Source organism: Belonocnema kinseyi, chromosome 2, assembly GCF_010883055.1.
Source record: "Belonocnema kinseyi isolate 2016_QV_RU_SX_M_011 chromosome 2, B_treatae_v1, whole genome shotgun sequence".
NCBI classification, from domain to species: domain Eukaryota; kingdom Metazoa; phylum Arthropoda; class Insecta; order Hymenoptera; family Cynipidae; genus Belonocnema; species Belonocnema kinseyi.
In genome coordinates this window covers 168,775,402-168,801,447 of record NC_046658.1, presented here as the reverse complement: position 1 = coordinate 168,801,447, position 26,046 = coordinate 168,775,402, and the positions used below count along the sequence as shown (strand labels likewise).

The 26,046-nt window shown below is 29.5% G+C and overlaps 1 protein-coding gene across 5 annotated transcripts in view; it reads right to left on the bottom strand.

Annotated features, from left to right (window-relative positions):
- Nucleotides 1-4,678: 4,678 nt before the first annotated feature.
- The window catches only part of LOC117166901, a 40,138-nt gene continuing 18,770 nt past the window's right edge, over nucleotides 4,679-26,046 (bottom strand). The window contains exons 4-9 of one of the 5 annotated variants that reach the window (XR_004466325.1): nucleotides 24,282-24,370; nucleotides 17,815-17,958; nucleotides 15,483-15,731; nucleotides 11,341-11,382; nucleotides 7,922-8,008; nucleotides 4,679-4,894 (exon numbers count right to left, since the gene is read on the bottom strand). Coding sequence is in view for 4 of the 5 variants with exons in the window: in XM_033351344.1 (XP_033207235.1) it covers nucleotides 7,923-8,008; nucleotides 15,483-15,731; nucleotides 17,815-17,958; nucleotides 24,282-24,370 (568 nt within the window). In the remaining variant the exon portion in view is untranslated. The remainder of the gene's footprint in view (nucleotides 4,895-7,921; nucleotides 8,009-11,340; nucleotides 11,383-15,482; nucleotides 15,732-17,814; nucleotides 17,959-24,281; nucleotides 24,371-26,046) is intronic. The other 4 variants (XM_033351345.1, XM_033351344.1, XM_033351342.1 and 1 more) reach the window with 4 other exon arrangements.

Below are 26,046 nucleotides of genomic sequence, written 5' to 3'. Positions count from 1 at the left end.
TGTAAAGTTACAAGAACTATTAATTATTGAAAGAATTTCAGTTGAAAAATTAAGAGTTTGGCTTTCTTTCTAAAGCAGGATCAATTTTTCATCATAACTAACTAAGATTATCTTCCTTTTAATCGTTGATCGGTGAGGGCAATCTAGTTGGGCCCCCAGCGGGGGCCTCTATGGAACATCCATGTTGTCAGAGTTCGAATTTAAAAAAAGTGTTATCGAATTTTTGTCAGAAACTCACTGTTTGCAAGTCCAAACTTATGAAACCTTAAAATTAGTAGTGTCAACAAAATATACGTCCTTTGGACTTTGAAATTTGAATCATTGATCCGTGAGGGCCACCGAGCTGGGTCCCCTGAGGGGGCCCCTATAAAACCTTTATATTGTAAGAGACCGAATTTCGGAAAAGTGTCATTTCATTTTAGAGAGAAAATCATTATTTGTAAGTCTGAACTCATGAAACCTTAAAATTAGTAGTGTCAACAAAATATACGTCCTTTGGACTTTGAAATTTGAATCGTTGATCCGTGAGGGCAGCCAAGCTGGGTCCCCTGCGAAGGCCCCTCTGGAACATCTATATTGTGAGAGTTCAAATTTCAGAAAAGTGTCATTGAATTTTTGACACAAAATAATTATTTTTAAGTCTGAACTCATGAAACCTTAAAATTAGTAGTGTCAACAAAATATACGTCCTTTGGACTTTGAAATTTGAATCGTTGATCCATGAGGGCCACCGAGCTGGGTGCCCTGTGGGGGCCCCTATGGAACAACCATATTGTGAGAGTTCGAATTTCAGAAAAATGTCTTTCAATTTTTGACATACAATAATTATTTGTAAGTCTGAACTCATGAAACCTTAAAATTAGTATTGTCAACAAAATATACGTCCTTTGGACTTTGAAATTTGAATCGTTGATCCGTGAGGGCCACCGAGCTGGTTCCCCTGTGGGGGCCCCTATTGAACATTCATATTGTAAGAGACCCGAATTTCAGAAAAGTGTCATTTAATTTTTGAGAGAAAATCATTATTTGTAAGTCTGAACTCATGAAACCTTAAAATTAGTAGTGTCAACAAAATATACGTCCTTTGGACTTTGAAATTTGAATCGTTGATCCGTTAGGGCCACCGAGCTGGGTCCCCTGTGGGGGCCCCTATGGAACAACCATATTGTGAGAGTTCGAATTTCCGAAAAATGTCTTTCAATTTTTGACATACAATAATTATTTGTAAGTCTGAACTCATGAGACCTTAAAATTAGTATTGTCAACAAAATATACGTCCTTTGGACATTGAAATTTGAATCGTCGATCTGTGAGGGCAACCGAGCTTGTTCCCCTGAGGTGGCCCCTATGGAACATTCATATTGTAAGAGACCGAATTTCAGAAAAGTGTCATTTAATTTTTAAGAGAAAATCATTATTTGTAAGTCTGAACTCATGAAACCTTAAAATTAGCAGTGTCAACAAAATATACGTCCTTTGGACATTGAAATTTGAATCGTTGATCCGTGAGGGCAACCAAGCTGGGTCCCCTGAGGTGGCCCCTATGGAACATCCATATTGTGAGAGATCAAATTTCAGAAAAGTGTCATTCAATTTTTGAGAGAAAATCATTATTTGTAAGTCTGAACTCATGAAACCTTAAAATTGGTAGTGTCAACAAAATATACGTCCTTTGGACTTTGAGATTTGAATCGTTGATTCGTGAGGGCAACCAAGCTTGGTCCCCTGCGGGGGCCCCTATGGAACATCCATATTGTGAGAGTTCGAATTTCAGAAAAGTGTCTTTCAATTTTTGACATACAATAATTATTTGTAAGTCTGAACTCATGAAACCTTAAAATTAGTAGTGTCAACAAAATATACGTCCTTTGGACATTGAAATTTGAATCGTCGATCTGTGAGGGCAACCGAGCTTGTTCCCCTGAGGTGGCCCCTATGGAACATCCATATTGTGAAAGTTCAAATTTCAGAAAAGTGTCATTCAATTTTTGAGAGAAAATCATTAGTTGTAAGTCTGAACTCATGAAACCTTAAAATTGGTAGTGTGAACAAAATATACGTCCTTTGGACATTGAAATTTGAATCGTTGATCCGTGAGGACAACCAAGCTGGGTCCCCTGCGGGGGCCCCTATGGAACATCCATATTGTGAGAGTTCAAATTTCAGAAAAGTGTAATTGAATTTTTGACATAAAATAATTATTTTTAAGTCTGAACTTATGAAACCTTAAAATTGGTAGTGTCAACAAAATATACGTCCTTTGGACTTTGAAATTTGAATCGTTGATCCGTGAGGGCAACCAAGCTTGGTGCCCTGCGGGGGCCCCTATGGGACAAACATATTGTGAGAGTTCGAATTTCAGAAAAGTGTCTTTCAATTTTTGACATACAATAATTATTTGTAAGTCTGAACTCATGAAACCTTAAAATTAGTAGTATCAACAAAATATACGTCCTTTGGACATTGAAATTTGAATCGTTGATCCGTGAGGGCAACCAAGCTGGGTGCCCTGCAGGGGCCCCTATGGAACATCCATATTGTGAGAGTTCAAATTTCAGAAAAGTGTAATTGAATTTTTGACACAAAATATTTATTTTTAAGTCTGAACTTATGAAACCTTAAAATTGGTAGTGTCAACAAAATATACGTCCTTTGGACTTTGAAATTTGAATCGTTGATCCGTGAGGGCAACCAAGCTGGGTGCCCTGCAGGGGCTCCTATGGAACAAACATATTGTGAGAGTTCGAATTTCAGAAAAGTGTCTTTCAATTTTTGACATACAATAATTATTTGTAAGTCTGAACTCATGAAACCTTAAAATTAGTAGTGTCAACAAAATATACGTCCTTTGGACATTGAAATTTGAATCGTCGATCTGTGAGGGCAACCGAGCTTGTTCCCCTGAGGTGGCCCCTATGGAACATCCATATTGTGAGAGTTCAAATTTCAGAAAAGTGTCATTCAATTTTTGAGAGAAAATCATTATTTGTAAGTCTGAACTCATGTAACCTTAAAATTGGTAGTGTCAACAAAATATACGTCCTTTGGACTTTGAAATTTGAATCGTTGATCCGTGAGGGCAACCGAGTTGGCGCCCCCTGCGAGGGCCCCTATGGAACATCTATATTGTGAGAGTTCGAATTTCAGAAAAGTGTAATTCAATTTTTGACAGAAGTGCATTGGTTGAAAAAATATTCACCCTTTGGACTTTTAAATTTGAATCGTTTATTCGTGAGGGTAACCGAGCTGGAACGGGGGCCCTCGTAGAATTTCCACGCGTGGAACATCCATGCAGGCCCCCGCCGGGGGCCCTCATCCTACGAGGTCTCAGCGGGGCTTTTTCCTACGGGTTGTTTCAAAATTCATCTTTTTGATTAAAAATTCAACTATTCCTGTTGAAAATATATATTTTTTATTTTCAATTCAACTTTTAAGGTTAATTCATTATTTTAAATAAAAATTAATTAATTTGGTTTAAAATCATTTTTTTAACTGAAAAGTGAACTATTACATTTTTGGTTAAAATTGATATTTGTTAGTCAAAAATTCAACTATTTGGTTAAAAAATCAAGTTTTGTTAAAAAATCGCCTTTTTTGGTAGAAAATTAATCTTTTCGGTTTGAAATTCAACTATTCTATATAGTTACAGATTCATCATTTTAGTTTACAAGTTATTTGGTTTGTTTTGTTAACATTAATCTTTGATTACCCATTATTTTTTATCTCGGATTTTAACTATTCAATTTTGGGTTGCAAAATTATCTCTTTTATTTATTTATTTATTATCTCTTTTATTTTATTTATCTTTTCTGTTTAAAATTCAACTATTCTATCAATCTTGAGAATTAATTTTTTTAACTAAAAATTAACATATTAAATAATAATTTAAATTTAATCAAAACGTATTAAATTTATTACATTTAATGAAAAAATAGTAAACTTAATAAAAATTTGATTACTAAATAATTAAAATTAAAAATCTTGTTAAAAATTGAACTATTCAATTGGAAATAAAAAAATTCATATATTTGATTGAAAAATTGTCTTTATTTATTAAAAAATTAATCTTCTTGTATGAAAGTTTTTCTTTTTATTTGAAAGTTCAAGTATTCCATTTAAACATTTATTATTTTAGTTGAAAATGCTTCTTTTTTTTGAAAATAAAACTAATTTTTGGTAGTTAAATTCTTGTTTTAAAAATTTATCTTTTTGGTTTTAAAATCATCATTTTGGTTGAAAATTTATCAGTTTGATTTGACAAAAATTATTTAACTAAAAATTTAACTGCTCCATTATTGTGTGGAAAATTAGTATTTTTGAGTTCAAAATTCAAGTTTTTGGTTAAGAATTCATGCATTTTGTTCAAAAATCGTCTTTTTGGTATAAAATTAATCTTTTTGGCTGAAAATTCAACTATCTGGTTAAAATTTCATCTACATTTTTGAAACCCCCAAAAAAGCCCAAAACTTTGGACTTTTTTATTGAAGGATTTCAAATCCTAAACTTTCAAATTTAACTGTTTTTCCAATTTACACGCTTTATGGTTTAGGACATTAATATTCGGTTATCCGAAACTTTGATTGCCTCATAAATAATAATTGTATTGTTTCATAAATCACAAAATCTATATTGAAGTTTTCGCTATTTGGGAAAGGTTAAAATAAAGGAACCTCGTTTGATAAAATTTTGCCTGTGATTTTATTTTCAAATAGCAATGACGTATTCTTTTGAAGAAAATGTTAATAAATAAAATTCCGTTGGCGACTGTAACTGTGAGGAAAAATGGTTCAGGATGGATGATGGTGTAAAGTTCTTTTTTTTACATGATTTTGTATCGTTTTTTATACTCCACGTGTTCCATGAAGGGTCACTTCAAATCCCTAGTAGACGTGAGCTGAAAAAAGAAAAAAATGAAAACATAAGATTTTCACTAAAGACAAAAGTACGTTCCAAAAATCTTGGGTATAATTTATACCTCAGAATATTAAAAAAAAGTGAATTATTGCAAAACAATTACAGATTTTTAGAACGTTATCAACAATCTATTGACATTTATAAATGCATTAATTTCAGGGCACCTAACAAAGAACATTGTATAATTTAGAAACGAAATCATGCGAAAGATTTCTTTTTATTTTCTAGCTGGAAATAAAATCTGATTACTTTTCATGCAGAATAACAGATATTGGATTTTTCACACTGTTTTAATATGGAGATTTTCATTAGAGTAGTATTTGGTAGTATAGCAAAGCGGCCAAGCACTTACCGACCGATGGTAATTATCTCATGTCGGTAATTCAGCATGAAACAGAAGTGTGATCGGTCGGTAACTGCTGCTGTAGCTGCTTTGCTATACTACTTATTAGTCATTATGAAAATGATTTATTAGGAGGATAAAGAACGCAAGCTTGGTTAATTACTCTCGTTTCCTCTCTTTTAGAGACACTGGGATCAGTTTTTATTTTGAGACTTTTTCACCACTTGGCTAGACTCCTTTCTTCTATAGAGGATCTGTAAACTGACCCTTTAGTTATTTTTTTGGTAATATATTTTCTAGCTTATTTTTTTACTAGTGAAATATTTTTTTAAATTTTTCACGGGACAAAAAAAACTGCAATCTTATTTACAATACTTTTTACCTCAGGGGAGAAAATACTGAAAACAATTAACCTAAATTCGGAAATATTTTTGAACGATTTTCTGAAATACTCGATTTTTTTTAGAAGAATGTCCCTTTTTTGCCTCTGTTTTAAAGAACTTTTCCTTTTTATCGTTTTTTCGTTATAAGCTAACTGAATTAATAGAACCCAATAAGAAAATTCTATTATATATGTTTGAAAGTTAATTTTTTTAAATTGAAAACTTTATTTATTGTATTTTTGTATTCGAGTTCATATTTTTTAATAACAAATTTTATTATTTCGTTGAAAATTAAACAATCGTCTGCAAAAATAATTTCTGGAACGAAACATTCAACTATAATATTTTTGTTTGAAAATTAATCATTTTTAGTTACAAATTTGACTTTTGCCTTGGCAATGTGTCTTTTTGAAAGAAAAATTAATATTTCTTTATCGAAATTTAATTTTTAAATTTTAAATGATTGATTAACTATATTTATTCAAACAACTTTTTTTAATCTTTAATAAAATTCTTTTTATTAATTGACAGTCGAACTGATTATGAAAAAATGCATTTTATTGCTTACACATATTTTAAAATGTTGTTAAAAATATGTTTTGAAAAGTAATTCTTTAAGTTGAAAACTTAAGTAATCAATTTTTGGTTAAAAATTGATCGTTTTTAGCTAAAAATTCAACTATTTTGTTGAAAATGCAACAGTTTGTTGTTGAATATCTTTTTTTCAATTCGACCATTTGGTAGACAATTCATATTTCTTCATCAGAATTTAATTTTTTTCATTTCAATTGATGTGGTTTCTATTTTTTAATTTTAATTAAATTTTTTGATTGTTTGATAGTTGAAATACTTTGTTAGAACTTAATTTTATTGGCTGAAAACTTAACTATTTTGTTTGAGGTTTAATTCGAAAAATAATTATTTGAATTTTATTTATTTCTCTGTATCAAAAAAAAAAAGATTTGGCGTGAAAATTGAGCTATCTGATTAAAAATGCAATTTGGTTGAGTTCTTTTTTTTTAATTCGAACATTTGGTTGAAAAAAAAATTTTTTTTTGGGGTAGAAAATACAACTATTTTGGTGAAAATGTAATATATTTCAATTTGGATTCTTAGATTCCTGAATATAAACCATTAGATAATTCTTTTAATATTAAATAAAAAATAAAATAATAAATCGTCTGAAAATCTTGATCAAACTTCAATCACGTTTCAATTTGGAAATTATGAAACCGAAATATTCCGAAAAATTAAAATTCCCCCAAAAAAGATTTGTTTCTGCAGAAATTAAAAAATGCCGCAATTGATTATTTTCCGGAATTTAAAAATTCGGGTTTTATAATTTTGTGAATTCACAATTTCGGGAATAAACATTTTCGGCAGCTTCAGTTTTTCAGGAATATTCGTTTTCCAGCAATTTCTGTTTCGGTACATTTTTTTCAGTATTTTTCTACATTCGGAATTTTCAAAACTCGATTAAATTGCGTAATGCAGAATATAGTTCCGTTGAAATAAAGCCCATCAAAGGTTGCAAATATTAAGAATTTTTATCTTGTTTTTGATAAAAAAATCTTCGCGGGAGCCGTTTTTGAAAAAAGATCCATTTTCAATTGAAAATATCGAAATATCCAGTTTTTATCGAAAACTAAGCGAGAAATGAAAAAACGTTTAAAGAGCACAATTTCTAATCTCATTTCGTTTTTGTGAAAAACTTGAATTTTTATTTTAAGAAAAAAATCCGCTTTTTACTCATTTTTCTCATATAAAAAATTAGAAAAGAAAAATATTATTCGAATTATCTCAAAATTTTTTTTCTTTTGGTAGGAATTTCTCCAAGGAATAATTTTGCTCTCGTAACCTTAAAGTGTGGCCGTAAAAGATTATCAATAATACAAATTTATAACATTTATTAATTTTTTACAGTTTTGAATGCCCCTTTATATATTTGTTAGTGTATTTAAATTTCTTGTACATTAAAAATGGATTTTTTTTTTCAAAAACGGCTGCGGTGAAGATTTTATTTTTTATCGAAAAATAGTTTTTAGACATGCCAGATACAAAATCAATCACAGTAACTGATTCTTTTGTATTTTTTAAGTTTTTGATTTTCAGTAGTTCTTTTTGCAATTAATAATCATTAAGGGAAATTAATTAATGGGGGGTACAGACTCGGAATTGTTTCATTCAAGGCAAGGGCGCAACAGTTATAATTTTCGAAAATTGGAAATTGATTATTAACATGGGGGATCGAACTCAAAATGAAAATTAATAGTCTGCTCACTTCAAAGGGGGGTGCGATTGTACCAAGGACTGCTACAGTGAACTCGTGGTACGGGCAGCGAGTAATAGTAGTATGTTTCTGGTTTGTCTGAAATGTCATAATCATTTCAAAAGAGTGTCTCGTCAAATCTTTAGCGTACCTTTAGCGTATCTTAAGCGTACCTTTTGCGTCAAAAAGCAACATTTAAAGCTTTTCTTTTACTCTTTATTAAGGTGGGCAAAAAAATCAAAATTGTTATTTTTATTTTCAGTAGCACTGAAAACTTTCTTTGTGGCATTGCGATCAAATTAATTTTTTTTATTTTCTTAACATTGGGCACATGTAAAATTTTCAAATTGTTTATTTTTTCTGTAAATAAAAATAAATTATAAAATATAATTGAATTTTATTTTTGAAAAAAATCCCTCTATTTCGCCCCGAAGGGAAACGAACCCAGATCTACCGATTGCCGGTCGGGTGCTCTTACCACTAAGCTACTGAAGAGATCTCTTAAATCTTAAAAACAAATTCTTGTCAAAATTTATGGAAGTAAATAATCTTAGATGACAAATGAGAAAAAAATATTTCATCGATGTTTAAAAAATTACGAAAAATGCAGTTTTATTAATTTGTACCTAAAGTTGCCATTGTTGAGTAAGAGACGTAAAAATAAATAATAATAAATAAAAACATAATAAAAAAATGGATCGGTAATTAACAGACAAAAATGATTGACACGTAAAAAATCGACGTGTTTCTTTATTGTATTAAAAATAGCATCCAAAAAATAAAAACATTTTTTTGCAACTTTTGGTCCGAATTAATAAACGTGCATATTTCGTCACTTTTGAAAAATTATATTTCGACGAAAAAAATTTTTCTAATTATTTCCTTCTAAGATTATTTACTTCCACAAACTTTACTAACAAAAATTAAAAAGAAAAGAATTTCTATATGCAAAAAATTAAAACATTGACAATTTTTAAGCGACTTGTATACTGTCGAGAAACTTTTTGAATTAAACAAAAAGTTCTTAATTCCACTAAGAAATTCTTCACTGCTATTACCAATAAATCTAATCATTCTGAGTTTTTTCGGCCTATTCTACTACACATAAACCTTGTTTAGGGGGAACCTCCCTACAGTGGATAATCATGAATTAAGAGCATAAATAAGAAAAAAATAATTCATTTTCATGTTTTATCACGTAAACTGTCTTTGCTATTATTTAAATTTAATCAATCATTGTACATACATCAGACTTTTTAATTATTTATTATTCACTATAGGAAAGTTTCCCCTATACTCCCCTATACATTTTTACACAAGAAATTCTTTGTCATCTAATACGTGTCATAAGAGCTTCTTAAACTTATTAAAATACAGAAAATTATTATCACTAAACATTTAGCTTTATTATAAATAATTTAAGTTAACAAATAGAAATTTTTCCTCTTTCTCTCAAGAAAAATTTAATCAAAATTGCATATGTATCAAAATAGGTTATTAGTCCTAAACTGCAGAATATTGTAAAAACACAACTTTTAGCTTTGTTTATAAATCATTTAAATAAACAAACTAAAAATTTTATTTTTTTCCTGGAAAAAATTTATTGTCACCTAAATATGTATAGAATTAAATTTACAGTGACAATAAACTCATCAAAATTATTCAACTTTGAAATAGTTGTTTGTTATAAATTATTCAAGTTAACAAATAGAAATTTTGTATCCTTTTTCCATATGAAAAATATTCTCCATTTAATATATATCAAAATAGCTTACAAAATTTATTAGAATGCAGAAAATTCTGGATTAGAGTAAGTCTGATAAGCTATTTGCCAGACTGTTAACAAATTTCCTATTCTTCAGTTTAAATAATTGTTAGAGAAACTTACTGTAAAGTTTTATAATTTTTATAAACTTTCGTCATTCTGAGAAGGTATTTTAATGAAAATGAGATGAAGAATAATTTTTTCAAAGAAAAATAGATGAAGACTTTCGATTTGTTTATTTAAATTGTTTATAACAATGCCAATAATTCCGTGTCAATAATATTTTTTAAAGAAAAGAGGATGAAAATTTTCTATTTATTAACCTCAATTATTTGTGACAAAGCTTAATGTAAAGTGTCGATAATTTTCTAGATTTTGGTATGTTTTTTAAATTCTTTTGATATAAATATAAAATTAAAAATAACTTTTTCCGTTAGAAAATCATAATAATAATTTATTTGTTTATAAAATTTGTTTATAACGCTAAAATTTTGGAATAATAAATTCCAATTTTTCACCACGATAAATTCTTTAATCTTAAATTATCATTTGATACATTACTATTATTTTTAAATTTTCAAATTCTTTTAATTTCAGCAAGAAAATCTAACAACTTCAATAAAAACATGAAAATTTGAACAATAACATTCTTCAAATCTCAAAAACTTAAAGAATCTGAAAATAATTTTTTTTATCTAATTTTTTAGCATAAAAAGCTTAAATTTTTAAAGTTTAGCGATTAGAATTGTAAATCTTTTTAATTTTAATGAAGATTTCAGCAATTTCTAGAAAATGTTTAATTTTAAATTTAAAGATTTCAATATTGAATAATTTGAAAAATTTTCGATTCAAACAAAACGAAATTTCTTTTGAGGTCCCTGGGTTCAAAAAAGTCTTGTAGTTTAAAAAAATATAACCTTCAATAACAGATTATTAATTTTAAGTATTGATAAGTCTAAAAAAGGTGAAATCCCGGATTTTGTGTAAAAAATTAACTTTGAATTTAACTCAAGTTATTTCGATAAAAATAAATTTTTTACAAGCCACTGCAAAACTGAATATACAATCGAAGAGTAATACAAATTTTCAAGTTTTTATTTCAAGCAATAAACTTCTAGTTGAAAAAAAATTAAGGTTGAGCGAATACAAATTTTTTTAGTCAGAGGAAACCTGCCTACATTGGATAATCATAATTTAAAAATACTAATAATTCAAAATAATTAATTCGATTTATTTAACAGTTAAGACACTGTATGCGTTTACAAATAAAAATTTATTATGTTTATTTTATTTATTCTCTTAAAAAATGATTATCCACTTTAGGGAGGTTTCCTCTAGTTTCAAGTCTGTGAAATATTTTTAATTTTCGAATTTTCGACAAATAATTTAGCTCAGGAATGAAATAGAAAAATTTAAATCAGCGCAAACAGAAACTAATGATTTATTGTCTAGATACTAATAAATTATTAATAATTTCTTGCCACACGTTTTAATTGTGGAATCAGACATTTCACAGGAAAAAAATCTTATCAGCTGCTAAGGGTGCCAGTTTGCTAAAATCTAAAATAAAAAAATAAAAGGATTCATACAATGCTAATTAAGCGGCATAACCAAAATAAGGGCAAGATTCCACTGGGAGTCTTAAGAATTGTGAAAAAGTGCTCACGTCTTTATTTAAACAAAGTAGCAAGCCAAAGGCCCTCCAGGTCTGGAAAAAAAGTTATGAAATGTCACGTTCGAAGTAAACTAGAACGCTATTGAGCTCTGACCTTCTAGATTTTTTTTAGGTAATTGCTACTTTTGGTAGCTTTTATAGCAAATTGAAATTCCAGCTATTTATTCTGGATTTTGGAGGTAACACAATTTTCTACTGTACCAGTCTTCAACTTAAAAACTGATTGGTTCATCTTGTACTTCAGCGGATGTAATTTTCTGAGTTTTTAAATATTCGAATTCGATTTTACGGGTAAAAAACGGAGCTATGAATAATTTTGAGATATTTTAATTTCTTAAATAATAAAACAAGTGTATTCTTTTGGTGTAAAAATGAGCTCTGAATTTTTTTAGAATCAAAAAATATATTTATGAGTTTTGCAGGCCTTTTTTGTCAAAAAATTCTTGTTTTTCAAATTACGGTGTTAAAAGATTATTTTATCTCACAGATCCATTCAAAATAATGTGTACAAATCAAATTAACAAAAAAATTGACAAAATAATTGACTAAAAGTAATACAATGCATGCTAACAAATACAAAAACAATAAAAAAGCATTTTTTTTAAATAAGCCTGTGAGGCCCTTCATGATTTTTTAAATAATTATTTTAAAAATCTGGGTTTTGTATTTTACTCAAAGTAATACAGTCCATGTGTGCTAATGTTGAATAATAAATGAACAGTAGCATTAAAAATGAAAAATAAACATTTAAAAAAAAACGCCTGCGGGTCCTCTGAATATATTAAAAAAATTCTATAAAAAAAGCTTGGGTATTTATTTTACTAAAAGTAAAACAGTCCAGATACGGAAAAATAGAATAATACTTTAAACAGTGGCAATCAAAATAGAATAAAATAAACATATTTTTGAAAAAACAGGCGTACGAAAAAAACCATTTTTTTATTATTTAAAAAATATGGTTGATAGAGTTCAATAAAAGTAATATCCGCTGAGTATCACAAAATTAAATAATTTATTAACAGCTGCAATTAAAATAAAATAAGTTTTTTTTGTACCAAAAATGGTTTTTTGTGACCCCTAACTGTATTTTTTAATTTAAAAAAAAAACTCAGGGCCGATTTTGATAAAAAATTTACAATATTTAGGCCTTTTAAAAAAGGCCATTTGTCGGATCACCCTAATATAACCATTTTGAAAAATTTTATGACCATTATTTTATTTTGTACAAGTCTTTAATTTTAATTTTTTGTTTTTGAAAGTGGTAAAATTTCATTCCGATGAAGCACGGGACGCCAATTTTCGGCAAGATTTTTCTTTGAATTATAAACGAAAAATAAAAATAGAAAATATTATTTAAAAATCTAATTCAAGCAAGCCATTTGGTCAAAAATAAATTCAGTCTTTTCCAACAGTACACGTCAGAAATTGTAGCGAAGATATTTTTTGAAAAAAAAAATAGATCCAGTGTAATTTTGAAGTCCTGAATTCTGGATGCTCTGCAAAAAGATTCTGTATGCAGAAGAGCGGTATATGCCTTTATAAAAATATTTTGTATTCCATAAATAATTTATAATTCAAAGGGACTGAAGTTCAAAGACCCTAGAAATGATTCTAATTATCTCAAATTAATTTTACTACAATGAATATTTTTATGTAATATTTTTATATTTAAATTCAACATTCTTGTATATTTGCAAAGTCTGTCCCTTTGGTTTATAATTATCTTAAAAGAAAAACAATTTCTTGTATTATTTGTCTGTCCACGTGTTCCTATTTCACGTTAAAAAATAATATTTACTTGAGAGTTTTTACTACAGAATATATTTTTACTATATTATAAACATTTTTTAAATAGAAAATTTATAAATAATAATATGGGCGAATTAATTTCAAATCGAACAGGCCGTACTTTTTTTAAGGAATTCTAGGCAACAGGTATTTTATCTAAAATTTGAAGAAAAAAAAATTATTTGAAATTTTACAGCTACTGACGCAGTTTATCACAAATTTTGTAAGATTTCTCTTTATAATGTTTCAGTATCTGAACCAATTTAAATTTTCATTTATATTTGAAATTTTTTTGAGTCTGATAGATCTCTTCGTTCTCCTTTGAAACCCGCCGAAAAAATAATAAAAATTACAAAAATGGCAATAATAAAAAATAATTATTCAACAATATTTTTTGTAATAAAATTTTTGCTTACTAAGCCACCATTTATTAAAATGTAACTATTTTTTAAAAATTTGTAAGAAGTGATTGTAAGAAGAAATCAAATTGCAAAACAGATTCATAAAATAAATGTTTTTTGTAAGTTTTCAAATTTTGGCATTAAAAATCATGTTTTGATTTGAAATTTCATCATCATTAATATTATTTTAATTCCGGCAATTGTAGAAATTTTCAAGAATTAATAACTATTTAAACCATTATTATGGACAAATTCTAAATTTGGCTATTTCTTTGGGAATTTGCCAACAAATGGGGCCAATTTGAAAATTATCATGGAAAAAAATAATCGGCATGATATTCTTAGTTGATTTTGTAACAAAACTTGAGCGGATTGGGAAAAAATTCAATCTCTACATTTTTTATAAAATTTGTTTGACTGATGACTAATTGTTGTTAATTTTGAAACTATTATAGAAAAGATTTATCCAAAAAATATTATTAGTCGATTCCGTAATCAAAAAGTAGGCTTATTCGTTGAAAAGTAGCCAATCTCTGAATTCGTATAGGAAAATTGTATAAATAATTAATCATTCTGGTGAATTTGGAAATTACCATAGAAAAAATTCACCTGAAAGATGTTCTTAGTTGACTTTGTAACAAAATTAAGCGGTTTTTTTTTTAAATAGCCTAACTCCTGATTGGTTTCTAATAATTGTTTAAATATTCTGTACAAAATTAGAAATAATTGTAGAAAAATATCAAAATTTTGAATTTTGTTTATAAAAATGGTTTAAACAATTTTCAAATAGTATCTATTTTCGATAAATTGCAATGAAACATTCGCTTTTATCACATTTTATTAAACACTCAGGATTTGAATGAGCTCAACATTGCCAATCCTGAAAAATAACTGTTGTTAATTAATTTGTTTATCACGTAACAAATCTTTTTTTATTATTCTCACTCACTGGAATTTATTTTAGATAATTTTAGTATAGATATAAGAACTTGTTTGATCAATATAAAAATCTTTTAAAAAAATAATACTTTTAAAAAGTTTAAAATTGTCGATTTTGTTGTAAAATAAAAAAGAATTCAATTTTTCATCAGAAATCAAATCGCACAGATCTTTTTAACATTTAAAAATCTCTAAAAATTACTTTTCCACAGAAAGTTGTTCTGTCATAATGTGAGCCTATCCGTTTTGAAATTAATTCGCCCTAATATATTGTTAAAATCCGTTTTTTAAATTAATAGCAGCATTAATTGCGAAGAAAATTAATATTAACAGATTGCTGAGAGTGATTAGATTTGCTGAAAAGAAGAAATAAAGAATGAAAAAGCATGACATAAATTAGACATTAATTTCTGATGTTAAATTTTTGGTGATTTCTAGTCCAATAATTGTTCGAATAAACGAGAAAAAATCTTCCTCGACCCGGATTTGAACCCGGGAACGCCACTATGAATGAGCGTTAACCAATTATACCATCCGGGACATAGTAGATCATTCCTTGTTTCTCCTATTTTCACAGAACTACGGCGGTCTGCTTCTTTATCCCCTGTGAAACTTTAGTGATAATTTTAATCTCAAAAAATTCACTAAATCTCAAAATAAATAAATCGCTAAAATTTCAAAGGTTACAAAGATTCAGACCCGCGTAATTCGGTGTAAATAAGATAAAGAAGAAATGATTGCCCAAAAACATCGTTTACGCTCATGCATAGTAGCGTTCCCGGGTTCAAATCCGGGCCGGGGTAGATTTTTTTCGTTAGTCCAAAACATTATTTGACCAGTAATCGACAAAACTGTATAATCAGAACTGAATTAATTGCCTTGACCTACAAAAAATTCTTCATTAATTTTTATTTAGATTTTGATTAAGAAAGGTGTTAGTGTGTGAAATGTGAAGTGTTTCGAAATTTTAAATTGTCGAGAAGATTATTTTGTTGATAAACATACCAAAAGACCTCAGCGGATGTCGGCTCCAGAGGTAGTTCCGCTTGACGGGACTAAGGTAGCTGTCCCTTAGAAAGAAGGGGGTGCTCGATTGGGCATATCTCGGAATATAAGGGGCGTAACTTGGGTACCACCAAGGATCCCTATTGAAGGCAGTAATGGGTGCATATGGTGATGGTTCCAGAAGATCAAATAGGGGTTTCTTCCTCAACAATGAAGGGAACGATGGAAAGATATCATCTAGTAGATTTCCTGGTTGATAAAATAAATAAATAAATAATTATCATTATCGTTATATATATTATCATTATGCAATACATCTAGGGTACCCAGGCGCCCATCTCCATTTTTCAAATAAATTAAATAATTATGCAATTAAAATTGTTTCGTTTATTATTAAGTATTAATAATCAATATTAATAATTATACTGAGAAGTAAATTATTTTTGTCTAAAAAAAGAATGCCCTAAATAAATTCTGAATACATTTATTGCTTATAATTGATTCTCATATTGATGTTCTGGAGATCCCAAACAAAAATTTCATTTTTAGTTTTTTTTAATGGCGCAATGTTGTATTTTGAAAATTAAATAAACAAATGATTTTTTTAAAAGAAAACCCATGGAAAACATAATTTTAAAAAATTGAAGGTTTTACCTTTGTAGGTTTAATAATTTAATTTGCCGAAAATTAGATTTTTAAAGTAAAAATGACCATCAAAACGATTCTCAATAACAACAGCGTTTTTAACGGAAACTTACATTTTTGAACAAAAATCATTAGATTTTAAAAATTCTTATTTTTTTGGGTTAGTTAGCGTTTTACACAAAAAGTTGGTATTTTATAACAAAAATAATTATATTTCTAACATATTTTTTCCTTTTTGACCTATTTCAGGTTATATTCACGCGTTTCCTAGGAAATTGGTTACTTTAAACAAAAATTAACATAATGCATGAAAATTAGCTTTCAAAGAAGATTCCATTTTTAAACAATTTTAGGCTAGGTTTGCGTCTTACAAAAGAACTCGTTTTTTAAAGTAAAAAGTTCATTATACTCTAAAGAATATTTATCATTTTTGTACTAACGACTTAGCGGAAATATCGATGATACAGATTTCAGCAAAATAACATTTTTTTTAAATTTTAAGTTCATGTTAAAATTGTTCACGAGAAATCGGTTATTCTTAACATACAAAATTAAATTGAAAAGAATATTTACAATTTGGAACGATTTTAGTTTTTTATTTTGTTTTGTTATGCGAGTGTTTTTCATTGAAAATTTGTATTTTTCATTTAAAAAATCGTATCATTTTTCAAATTATCATATATTATTTTTCAGACAATCATTCAGTCATTTAATTTACAATTTTTGGTTTTTTTCGCGTTTTATTCTAGGAATAGGATCTTTGAACAAAAAATCATTAGATTTCAAAGAAGATACAATATTTTTAGGATCAATTTTAGGTTATTTTAACGTTTTTTTACCAGTTATCCGTAATTTCGAAAGAAAATATGTTTAAAAGAAGATCTACAATTTTAAACAATTGTTATGTTATGCTTGTATTGCGTTTACAAATGCTATTTTTAATTAAAAAATTATTAGATTTTAAAGAATATTTACAATATTTGTAAAATAATAGGGTAGGTTAGCTTTTTCCACTGGAAATCGGTTATTTTGAATAAAAATAATTTTATTTAAAAATTTCTTAAAATTTTTAACAACTTTAGGTTTTTCGACGGAAATTAGTATTTTTTAACAAAAGTTTAACGGCTTGATTTTCTATACATTCTAAAAAAAGACATTTTTTATAGATACTGTGAAATATGACAAATGTTGTGATATTATTTATTGTATATTTTAATTGTAAAATTGCGGGTGACAAAAAAAAAAGAATGTTCGCGTGCGCATTCTGACAAATATTTGTTTTGAATCACAGAAATTGTTTCATTGACATAATTTTGCATATTATATAAAAAATAACTTTAAAATAAAAAAAAATAATTTTAAATTGAAGGAAAATTTAAATCAGAACAAAACCCCAATTCCTTGACTCAAAGAAATGTCTTTGAGTAAAAATATTTTTCTTTGAATCCAAGAAACTTTCTTTGCTAATGAATATTTTTCTTCGATTCATACAAATTTTATTTGAATCTAAGGATTTTTTTTCTAAATATATTTATTTTTCAATAAAATTAAAAGAAAAAATATATTTTTGGTTTATATCTTGACACTATTTGCAGGGTTTCTTTCAAAAGCTTGTTAGCCTTATTTAAAACAATTTTTTGGGCTGTATTTTAATTAATAAATTATGTTTTTTTTTTTAAATTCTTACCGTGAATGTCAAAAAGCCTTTTTGGTGAAAGCAAGCTCGGCGTGTGACGAGCGAGAAGAGGCGACTTGCTGGGGTAAAGTTTGTCGATATCAGCCAGACGGTTTAGATGATCTTTCCACGCCTTGTCTGCGTCGTAGGGCTGCGCTGTTTTTCGTACAATTCAAAAGAATTTTATAAATTTCCTCCTACGTTATTCAGAGAAAATTTGAAAAATTGTCTCGAAGTCTTCGATTTGGTACAGAAATTATTTTCGAGAAATATCTGCTTTACTTTTGCAGAGGACTTTTTCAGTTTAGCTCTGAAGGATAAAAAGTAGGATATAATTCAAAAGAATTTTCCTCGTACGTTATTTAGAGAACATTTCAAAAAATGTGTGGAGGTCTTCGATTTGGTATAGAAATTATTTTTGAGAAATATCTACTGTACTTTTGCAGAGGATTTTTTCAGTTCAGCAATGTAGGATAGAAAATGAGATACAATTTAGCAGAATTTGATAAATTTCCTCAAACGTTATTTAGAGAAAATTTAAAAAATTGTTTTGAGGTCTTCGATTTAGTACACCAATTGTTCTTGAGGAGTATCTACTTTACTTTTACAATGAATTTTTGTATTTAAGCTCTGTAGGATAATAAGTAGGATGCAATTCAAAAGAATTTTCGCAATTTTTCAAAACTTTTCTATAAGTCTTCGTTTTGGTACAGAAGTATCTACTTTTGCAGAGGAGTTTTTTAGTTCAGCTCTTTAGGATATAAAATTCTATGCAACTGGAAAGACAATTGTCAAAAATGTTCTCGAAGTCTTCGATTTGTTACAGAAATTATTTTCGAGAAGTATCTACTTTACTTTTGCAGAATAGTTTTTTAGTTTAGCTCTGTAGGAAAGAAAGTAAGATACAATGCAGAAGAATTTGATAAATTTCCTCGTACATTATTTAGAGAAAGTTTTAAAAATTGTCTCGAGGTCTTCGATTTGGTACAGAAATTGTTTTGTAGAAATATCTACTGTACTTTTGCAGACGATTTTTTCAGTTCAGCTCTCTAGGATAGAAAGTTGGATACAATTTAAAAGAATTTTCTGAATTTTCCAAAAATTGTCTCGAAATCTTCGATGTGGTACAAAATTACTTTCGAGAATTATCTACTTTACTTTTACAAAGGAATTTTTTTAGTTGAGCTCTGTAGGATAGAAAGTAAGATACAATTGAAAAGAATTTGATAAATTTCTTAATACGTTATTGAGTGAAAATTTTAAAAATTGTCCCGGGGTCTTCAATTTGGTAACGAAAATTGTTTTCGAGAAATATCTACATTAATTTTGCAGAGGATGTTTTCAGTTCAGCTCTGTGGAAAAAAAGTAATATATGATTTACAAGAATTTGATCAATTTCCTCATACGTTATTCAGATAAGTTTTCAAAAATTGTATCGAAGTCTTCGATTTGGTACTGAACTGAAACTGAAATTTTAACATAAATTAATATTTATTTTCTCATAAGGGACAATGCTCGAGCACGACACAAAAGTGTTGACAGGGTAATCTGGAGAATATTCAGAATTTCCCGCATTTGCTAAAGCAGTACAAATGCGCAGCTTTTTGGAATTTGAAAGCATCAATTAAATTTTGAAAAAGGTATTTACATAATTTTTCGTGCAACACACAGGCATGCGATCGTGTAAAAGATTTTGGGAAAAATTGACGATCATTAAGACAGAAAAAGTCATTTCCTGTTCCCAAAAATTAATTAAATAATTCACAGTCAAAGATAATTTTAAATTCGTGCTCAGTTTTATAATTTACTTCTAAAACAACTCGAACCGTCGTAAAGAAATTTTTTATCAATCATACGATTCCGTTTGCGTCACGGTTTTTTATTTTTAAATAACAAAAGCCGTGCAATTGTCTCATTCCCGCCATTGAATAATAAATTTCGGTCGGCTGTATTCTACAAGATATACGTCATCGAACTAAATACAATTAAACTTGCATACAAAAATGAAACATGAGTAGAAAAATATACTGACCTGTGAAAAAATGCGTCCAGTAAAAAATCGCCCCCTCCCCGTTTTATTTTATGGGCGATCCGCACGATGTTCAGCAAAAAAGTTCCGATTGTCTTTCCAAAAAACATTTTTCCCAAAAAAAAAACCGAAAAAGGAAAACGATGGTGTGTTTCGGTTTCGTGTTAAATGTAATGTAACTCTGGTGTTGGCACCCAACGTTATCCATGTTGTTATACACCTGGTTACCCGGGTGCCTCTTTCCTTTTTAAATTTTTTAAATAATAAGGCAATTAAATTCGTTTTCTTTTTTTGGGGCCTTTGGCACTCTCTTTTGAAATTTGTTTATTGGAATAAGCGACAAGGAAACAATTTAAATTGCATAATTAATTAAAAAATTAAAAAACGGAAGGAGGTACCCGGGTATGTAACAACGTGGAAAAAAGTGGGGTTGTACACAAGGGTTAAGGGGATTGCAATGACCCGGGTTTTCGCCACATAAGGCAATTTTACTCGAAGTAGCATAGCAATTTTTTCGAAAAATTTTCTTCTTTTTTTGTAATTGAAAATCGAGCTTTCTTTTCAGCCTATAAAATAAAACGCGCCAAAACAGAACTATATGCCGGAAGCAACGCCTTCGTCTTGAACTAGACCGGGCGACTGCAACCCGGCATACAGTGTTAGCTAGCGCTTTGAATTTTCTAGGCGCAAAAAGATTCTCAATTTTCAATTACGAAAAAAAAAACAACAAAAACATTTTTCGAAAAAATCATTTTCCTCCCTTCAGTAAAATTGCTTTCGGATTATGCGGTTAAAATGTTACCTTAAACAATGCATCCTTGTGGACGTATTATGTATGTAACGAAAACTCAAGTCATTCTAATCCCCTTAAGGTAGGGAACGTTTGGAGCCAAACATAATTTTCTACACGTGGGAGCGGGTACATTTTTCTCAATTATTATAAAATATTCGTTTAAAAACGGGGAAAAAATTACATTTGGTACAAAGGAGGGTTTTAAGGATGGGTCGTATTAAAAGAAAACAGACATGCCATCTCCTGAAAAAGGCAGAAATTTCTTGACCACGTTTCTGTTTTGTATTTCGAATTCGATTGAAAACGCCTTTAGCCTTGTTAGTAGTGCATCTGCCCTGCTATTAATTATTCAAAATATAAGCCGCTTTAATATTATTTTATAATATTTGATTTTTCCCCGTGTCAACCACGCTTCGTGCTCGAACTTCCATTTACCTGTACAACTCGACTTTTTGGTCTAGAAGCAGGCAAACAAATTAATACTTTTGAAATCTCGCTAGAAAAGGTACTTGCAAGCTCTCAATAAGGTGGGTTGAAAAAAAATTATGGAAATCGAAATCGGAATTATGTGGAAAAGTAGTGAATGAGGACCCTTCAACGCCTTCAACTTGCACGTTAGCAACTTTTGTTTTTGAAAAAATTCTTATTTACTTCATTCACTACTTTTCCACATAGATCCAATTTTGATTTCCATTATTCTCTTTTTTCTACCCAACGTGGCTCTCATCCCCGAAATCATTTTTGTTTTAGATAAAAATAATAAAAAATACTTTTCAAAATATTTCTAAATCTTAACCCGAAAACCCGAAACGCGAAACTCGAAGTAAAATTTCTAGCTTTTTCAAGTTTGGTGGCGATGCGAGGTGGACTTTTTTGTATCGACCTAAAGTCAGTTTTTATATTTACTCAAAGATCCTCCTGCACTCTTTTTCGCCGTATGTACAAATCGCGAACTGTTGAAAATGTCTGCAGTTTTCCAAAAATTATCCTAAATTACGACACAAATAACAATAGTTGTAATTTTTCAATTGAGATAAATAAACCAAATTCATAAAATTCTTGCAGGCATTTCCAACAGTGCTTTCTAATTTCCGTTGATTATTTTACAATTTCACGACTGGTACATACGTTTGAAATTGTCGATCTCGTTCGTGCGTTCGATTATACTTAATTAAATTATCAGATAATTATATAGCAATTAAATAAATCCTCTCGGCTCTTAATAATCTTAATCCTAATTCAGAAGTGTATTCGCACGCATGGATGTGACCTGTATACGTTTGTGATTCAGTGTATGAGTGTGGAAAATGGATTTAAACTCAACCTCAATTTTCAATTTTCAGAGAACGACAATGACCAAACTGGGGAGGAAATCGACCGCGAAGAAATTGAAGCTTAAAGGAAAAAATAGAATATCATAAGATTTATTTCAATTCCCATTTTTATCTTGCAACAATTAAAACTCTGGATCTGGTGGCAGTGATTTTTAACGTCTCATCAGTTGTACAGCGATAACGTCTTTATTGAAAAAGAGTTCCTCAGGGGACCAGGGAAAACGGAGTCGGCCATGGTGACACACGCATGGAAAAAAACCTTTTTTTATATCTAGAAACAGAAAATGAGACCTGATTTATGGCCGGACACGGTCTTGTCTTATCTCCGAATCAGTAATTCAATTAGGGAAACAAAATGGTGAACATCTTTATTAAAATTACTTTTTCTGATTCGAAAAATTTAGTCTCAGATACATCCGATATTTTTACAATTTCTTTCCTTGATCCAACCCTTTTGGTAAAATTAGAGCCCGCAGAAAAAAACTGGGTATAAGAAACGTTACAGGCGAGTTAAAGATTCTGCGCCAGACTGCGTTATAATCCAACGTAAACTTCGTTACACTCTAGCTTGATCTCGGTTTTAGTCTAGTGTAGATAAGCTGAACTCCGGTTTAGTCTACGTAGACTCCGTTGTAGTCTAGCGTAGTTCAGCTGAACTCCGTTAGAGTCTATTGTATTTCAGTTGAACTCAACTGTAGTCTAGCGTGAACTCCATTGTAGTCTAGCGTAGAGAAGCTGAACTCCATTGGAGTTTAGCGCAGTCGAGCGGAACTCCGTTAGAGTCTAGCGTAGCCCAGATGAACTCCGTTGTAGTCTAGCGTGACCTCCGTTGTAGTTTAGCGTAGTCCAGCTGATCTTCGCTAGATTTTAGCGAGTCCATGCTGAAAGTTCGTCCGTTTCACGTTCCTTACACGCAGTTTTTTGTATCTACCTTTGAGAGATCATCGCATTATGTTTTTTAAATTTAATTTTTCATGTATACAATAGCCTCTTTGGGCGTCATGAGAATATGTGGAAAGGGTGGAACAGTTTGGTCGGTGTAACGTCGAATGATTCGACATCGAGAAACGGAGCCGGTAATTTGTTTTCTCTCCCACTTTCGCGAAATTTGTTGTCTCTTGAGTTCGCTCAAGTCCATCATGCGATAAATTTGGGTCCATTTGGAAGAAATAGCTCCTGGAAAAAATCAAAATCAGAGGCGTGCTTGACGTGAATGATTTTGAGACGATGGAAGATGACTAACTCCTCTGATAGAAAATGATTCTCTGAAAACTGGCATTCCGATGAGAGACAATTGGGAACGAAGAAATGATGAGGAAAACAACGCTGAGTCCTAAAAATCTAGAGACGACACGATGAATGAATGGCTCTTTTGGGAAAAAGAGTTATTCACCAGCAGACTTGAAAAGAGTCGGGGAAGTGGGAATTTCCCGGAGATTCTTTTTCAGGATAAAAATTATCCAGAGGAAAATCCGCTGGGAAATATTAAGTCAATTATAAGTTCGAAAATTGATAAATTGATGAGAAATGTATTATGTATACATGCACACAATCATGCGTGCGTGTGTACGGGTAACGATTCACAGATACAAACATTACATGAAATTAGTATCGTTACACATGTCTTACGTGAATTGTTTTTATAGACTAGATTAAACGTAATAATGAGTCACTATATTTTAATTACTGATCGTTCCACGCCTAAAACATTGAATTTCAATCTCACGTGAACTTTCTTTTCAAACTTATCCAAATATTTTCTTTTTATCTAGAATTTCTCGTTTACGTGGGATTGAAATGGAGGTATCGGGATTCGGATCAGGAAGTAAGACGTTGTCATCGTTCGTCTTCGGAATAGTGCCTCTATCTTCTGACTTAAATTGAATTAGGAAATTTCTAAAATTTAAGTTGGATTTTGGCTAAGATATCGATGTAAGTCGTTGGCCTGCCGATTTACACCAAGACCTTAATTCGATTGAAATTTAAATTTCCAGAGGACCTTTTTTTGACTAAATTTAATAAGTAAGGTAACGAAAATATAACACAGCTAAAAATACGAGTCGGCTGGAAATTTTAATTTAAATTTGGTGATTTAAAAGTGAGAAGATAGAAGAACCGGAAGTTACAAATGAAAACTTAGTATCTACAGGAGATTCAGTGTGAGCGACGATTATTGATGGTAATTTAATTTTAAAATCGATATTGATTCGCGTCTGTTTGCTTGCATAATTTGACACTTTGATTCGTTAATCGTCGATGAGCTTCGTGCGTAGTTTCGAGCTTTCAACACTGTTCTGTTTTCGAGGGTTTTAGTGGTACGTACCGGGGACGAAGCGTTCTACTGGTTTGTACTGATGCGGGTATATCTGTCTCGGCGAGTAACCATAGATCTCACGATGTACGGGCAGGTACCTGCAAAATATAACAAATGCAATTTTAATCAAGTTTTTATTTTACTGGAACGTAGCGCGCGCTTTGCGTCAGCTGTAGAGCTGTAACGGTACGACGCCATTTACCGACTGAACAAGGATCTGTTCCATGCTGAGTTACCGACCGATAGTAAGACTGCATTACCGACCAATAGTAATTACCTGATGTCGGTAGTTCAGCATAGAACAGAACCTTGCTTGCTCAGTAAGTGGCGTCGAACTGCTGCAGTTATACTACTTCAGCCCACCAATTAGCCTTTCTTTAGAGAAAGAACTGTATCCTTTTTCCAGTTCTAGAACGTTATATGATTTACAGAAGTTTCTCTAATCACAGCGAAAAAATTTCATTGAATTCAGTATGAATTTAATAGAAAATCTTGCATACAGTTATTTAAAATGAGCAGAGTAGTTTTTTGATTCACAAAATTGTTATTCGCATTTTTATTCTCTATAGTATTTTCGGAAGAATTAAATTTCACGATTTGAATTTGATCGAAAATTTTCAAAGGGTTTCATTCACGATATTTTGAAAGTGGGAATTTGTAAAAAATTTATAATAAAATTTATAATTTTCAAAAATAGAAATTGGTCTATTTCATAAACGACTTAGGGAATTATTTTAATTTTATTTTAAAAACTATCGTAAAAAAATCCCATTGGCAAAAACCTTTCATTTAAAGCGGTTCAGCTCCACTGTGGGTCGTGTGTTTTCTTATATTTTGATATTGAAGTATAATTGTACTAATTAGGATTTAGAATCATTTTTGTATATTTAAAAAAATGTTATTTTATTTTATTATATTTCGAGATGAATATTAGAAACCTTATGAATAAAAAACGAAAATTTTTAAAAATGTTGCAAAAAATAATAAACTTTCAATTAATATTGCAGCAATAAACTAAAAACAAGAAAAAAGTTGTATAGTAAGATAGACTCCTTTTTAAAACCAAAAACAATTGAAATAACTGAAAGGTTTAAATAAGAAATCAAAGAAATAACAAAAAATAATTATTAGGGAAAAATCTCGGTTTGCGCGTTCTTTAAGATTATGTAAATAAACAAATATTTTTAATAATTTAGAGATTAAAAAATAACTATATGAATTACGAAAAAAGTTCAAAAAAATAAAAAATGGAAATTTTCCGGTTCTTATGCTATTCACAATTATACAAATAGAAAAATATTTTTCTAAAGTCTCTTGGATCAAAGACAAAAAAAACTATATAACTAAAAAAGATGGAAAAACCTTATAATAAGTAATGCGGAAAACTTCAAAATTTTAGCGATCCCTTTTTAGAAGCGCAATTATTATTTTTTAATTCAAAAATATTTAATCATGCAAAAATAATCAAAACAATAAATTTACAAGCAAAATTTTGCCGGATTTGAACATTTTAAATACACTGAAAAATGGCATCGCCGAAATTAAGAAGATTTCCATATGATTATTTAAAAACGTTTACAATAAAAGAAATTAGTTAGCAATTTTGTTTATATTTTTAGTCTTTTATTTAAGAGATTGAAAAAAAATTATGTATATAATTGTGAATAACGCCAAAACCGGGAGTTTTTGCACATTTTTAAATTGAAATTATAAGGATTGCGAACAAAATTTCTAATTGAAACAAAATTGTAAAAAATCATATTGAAAATAAATA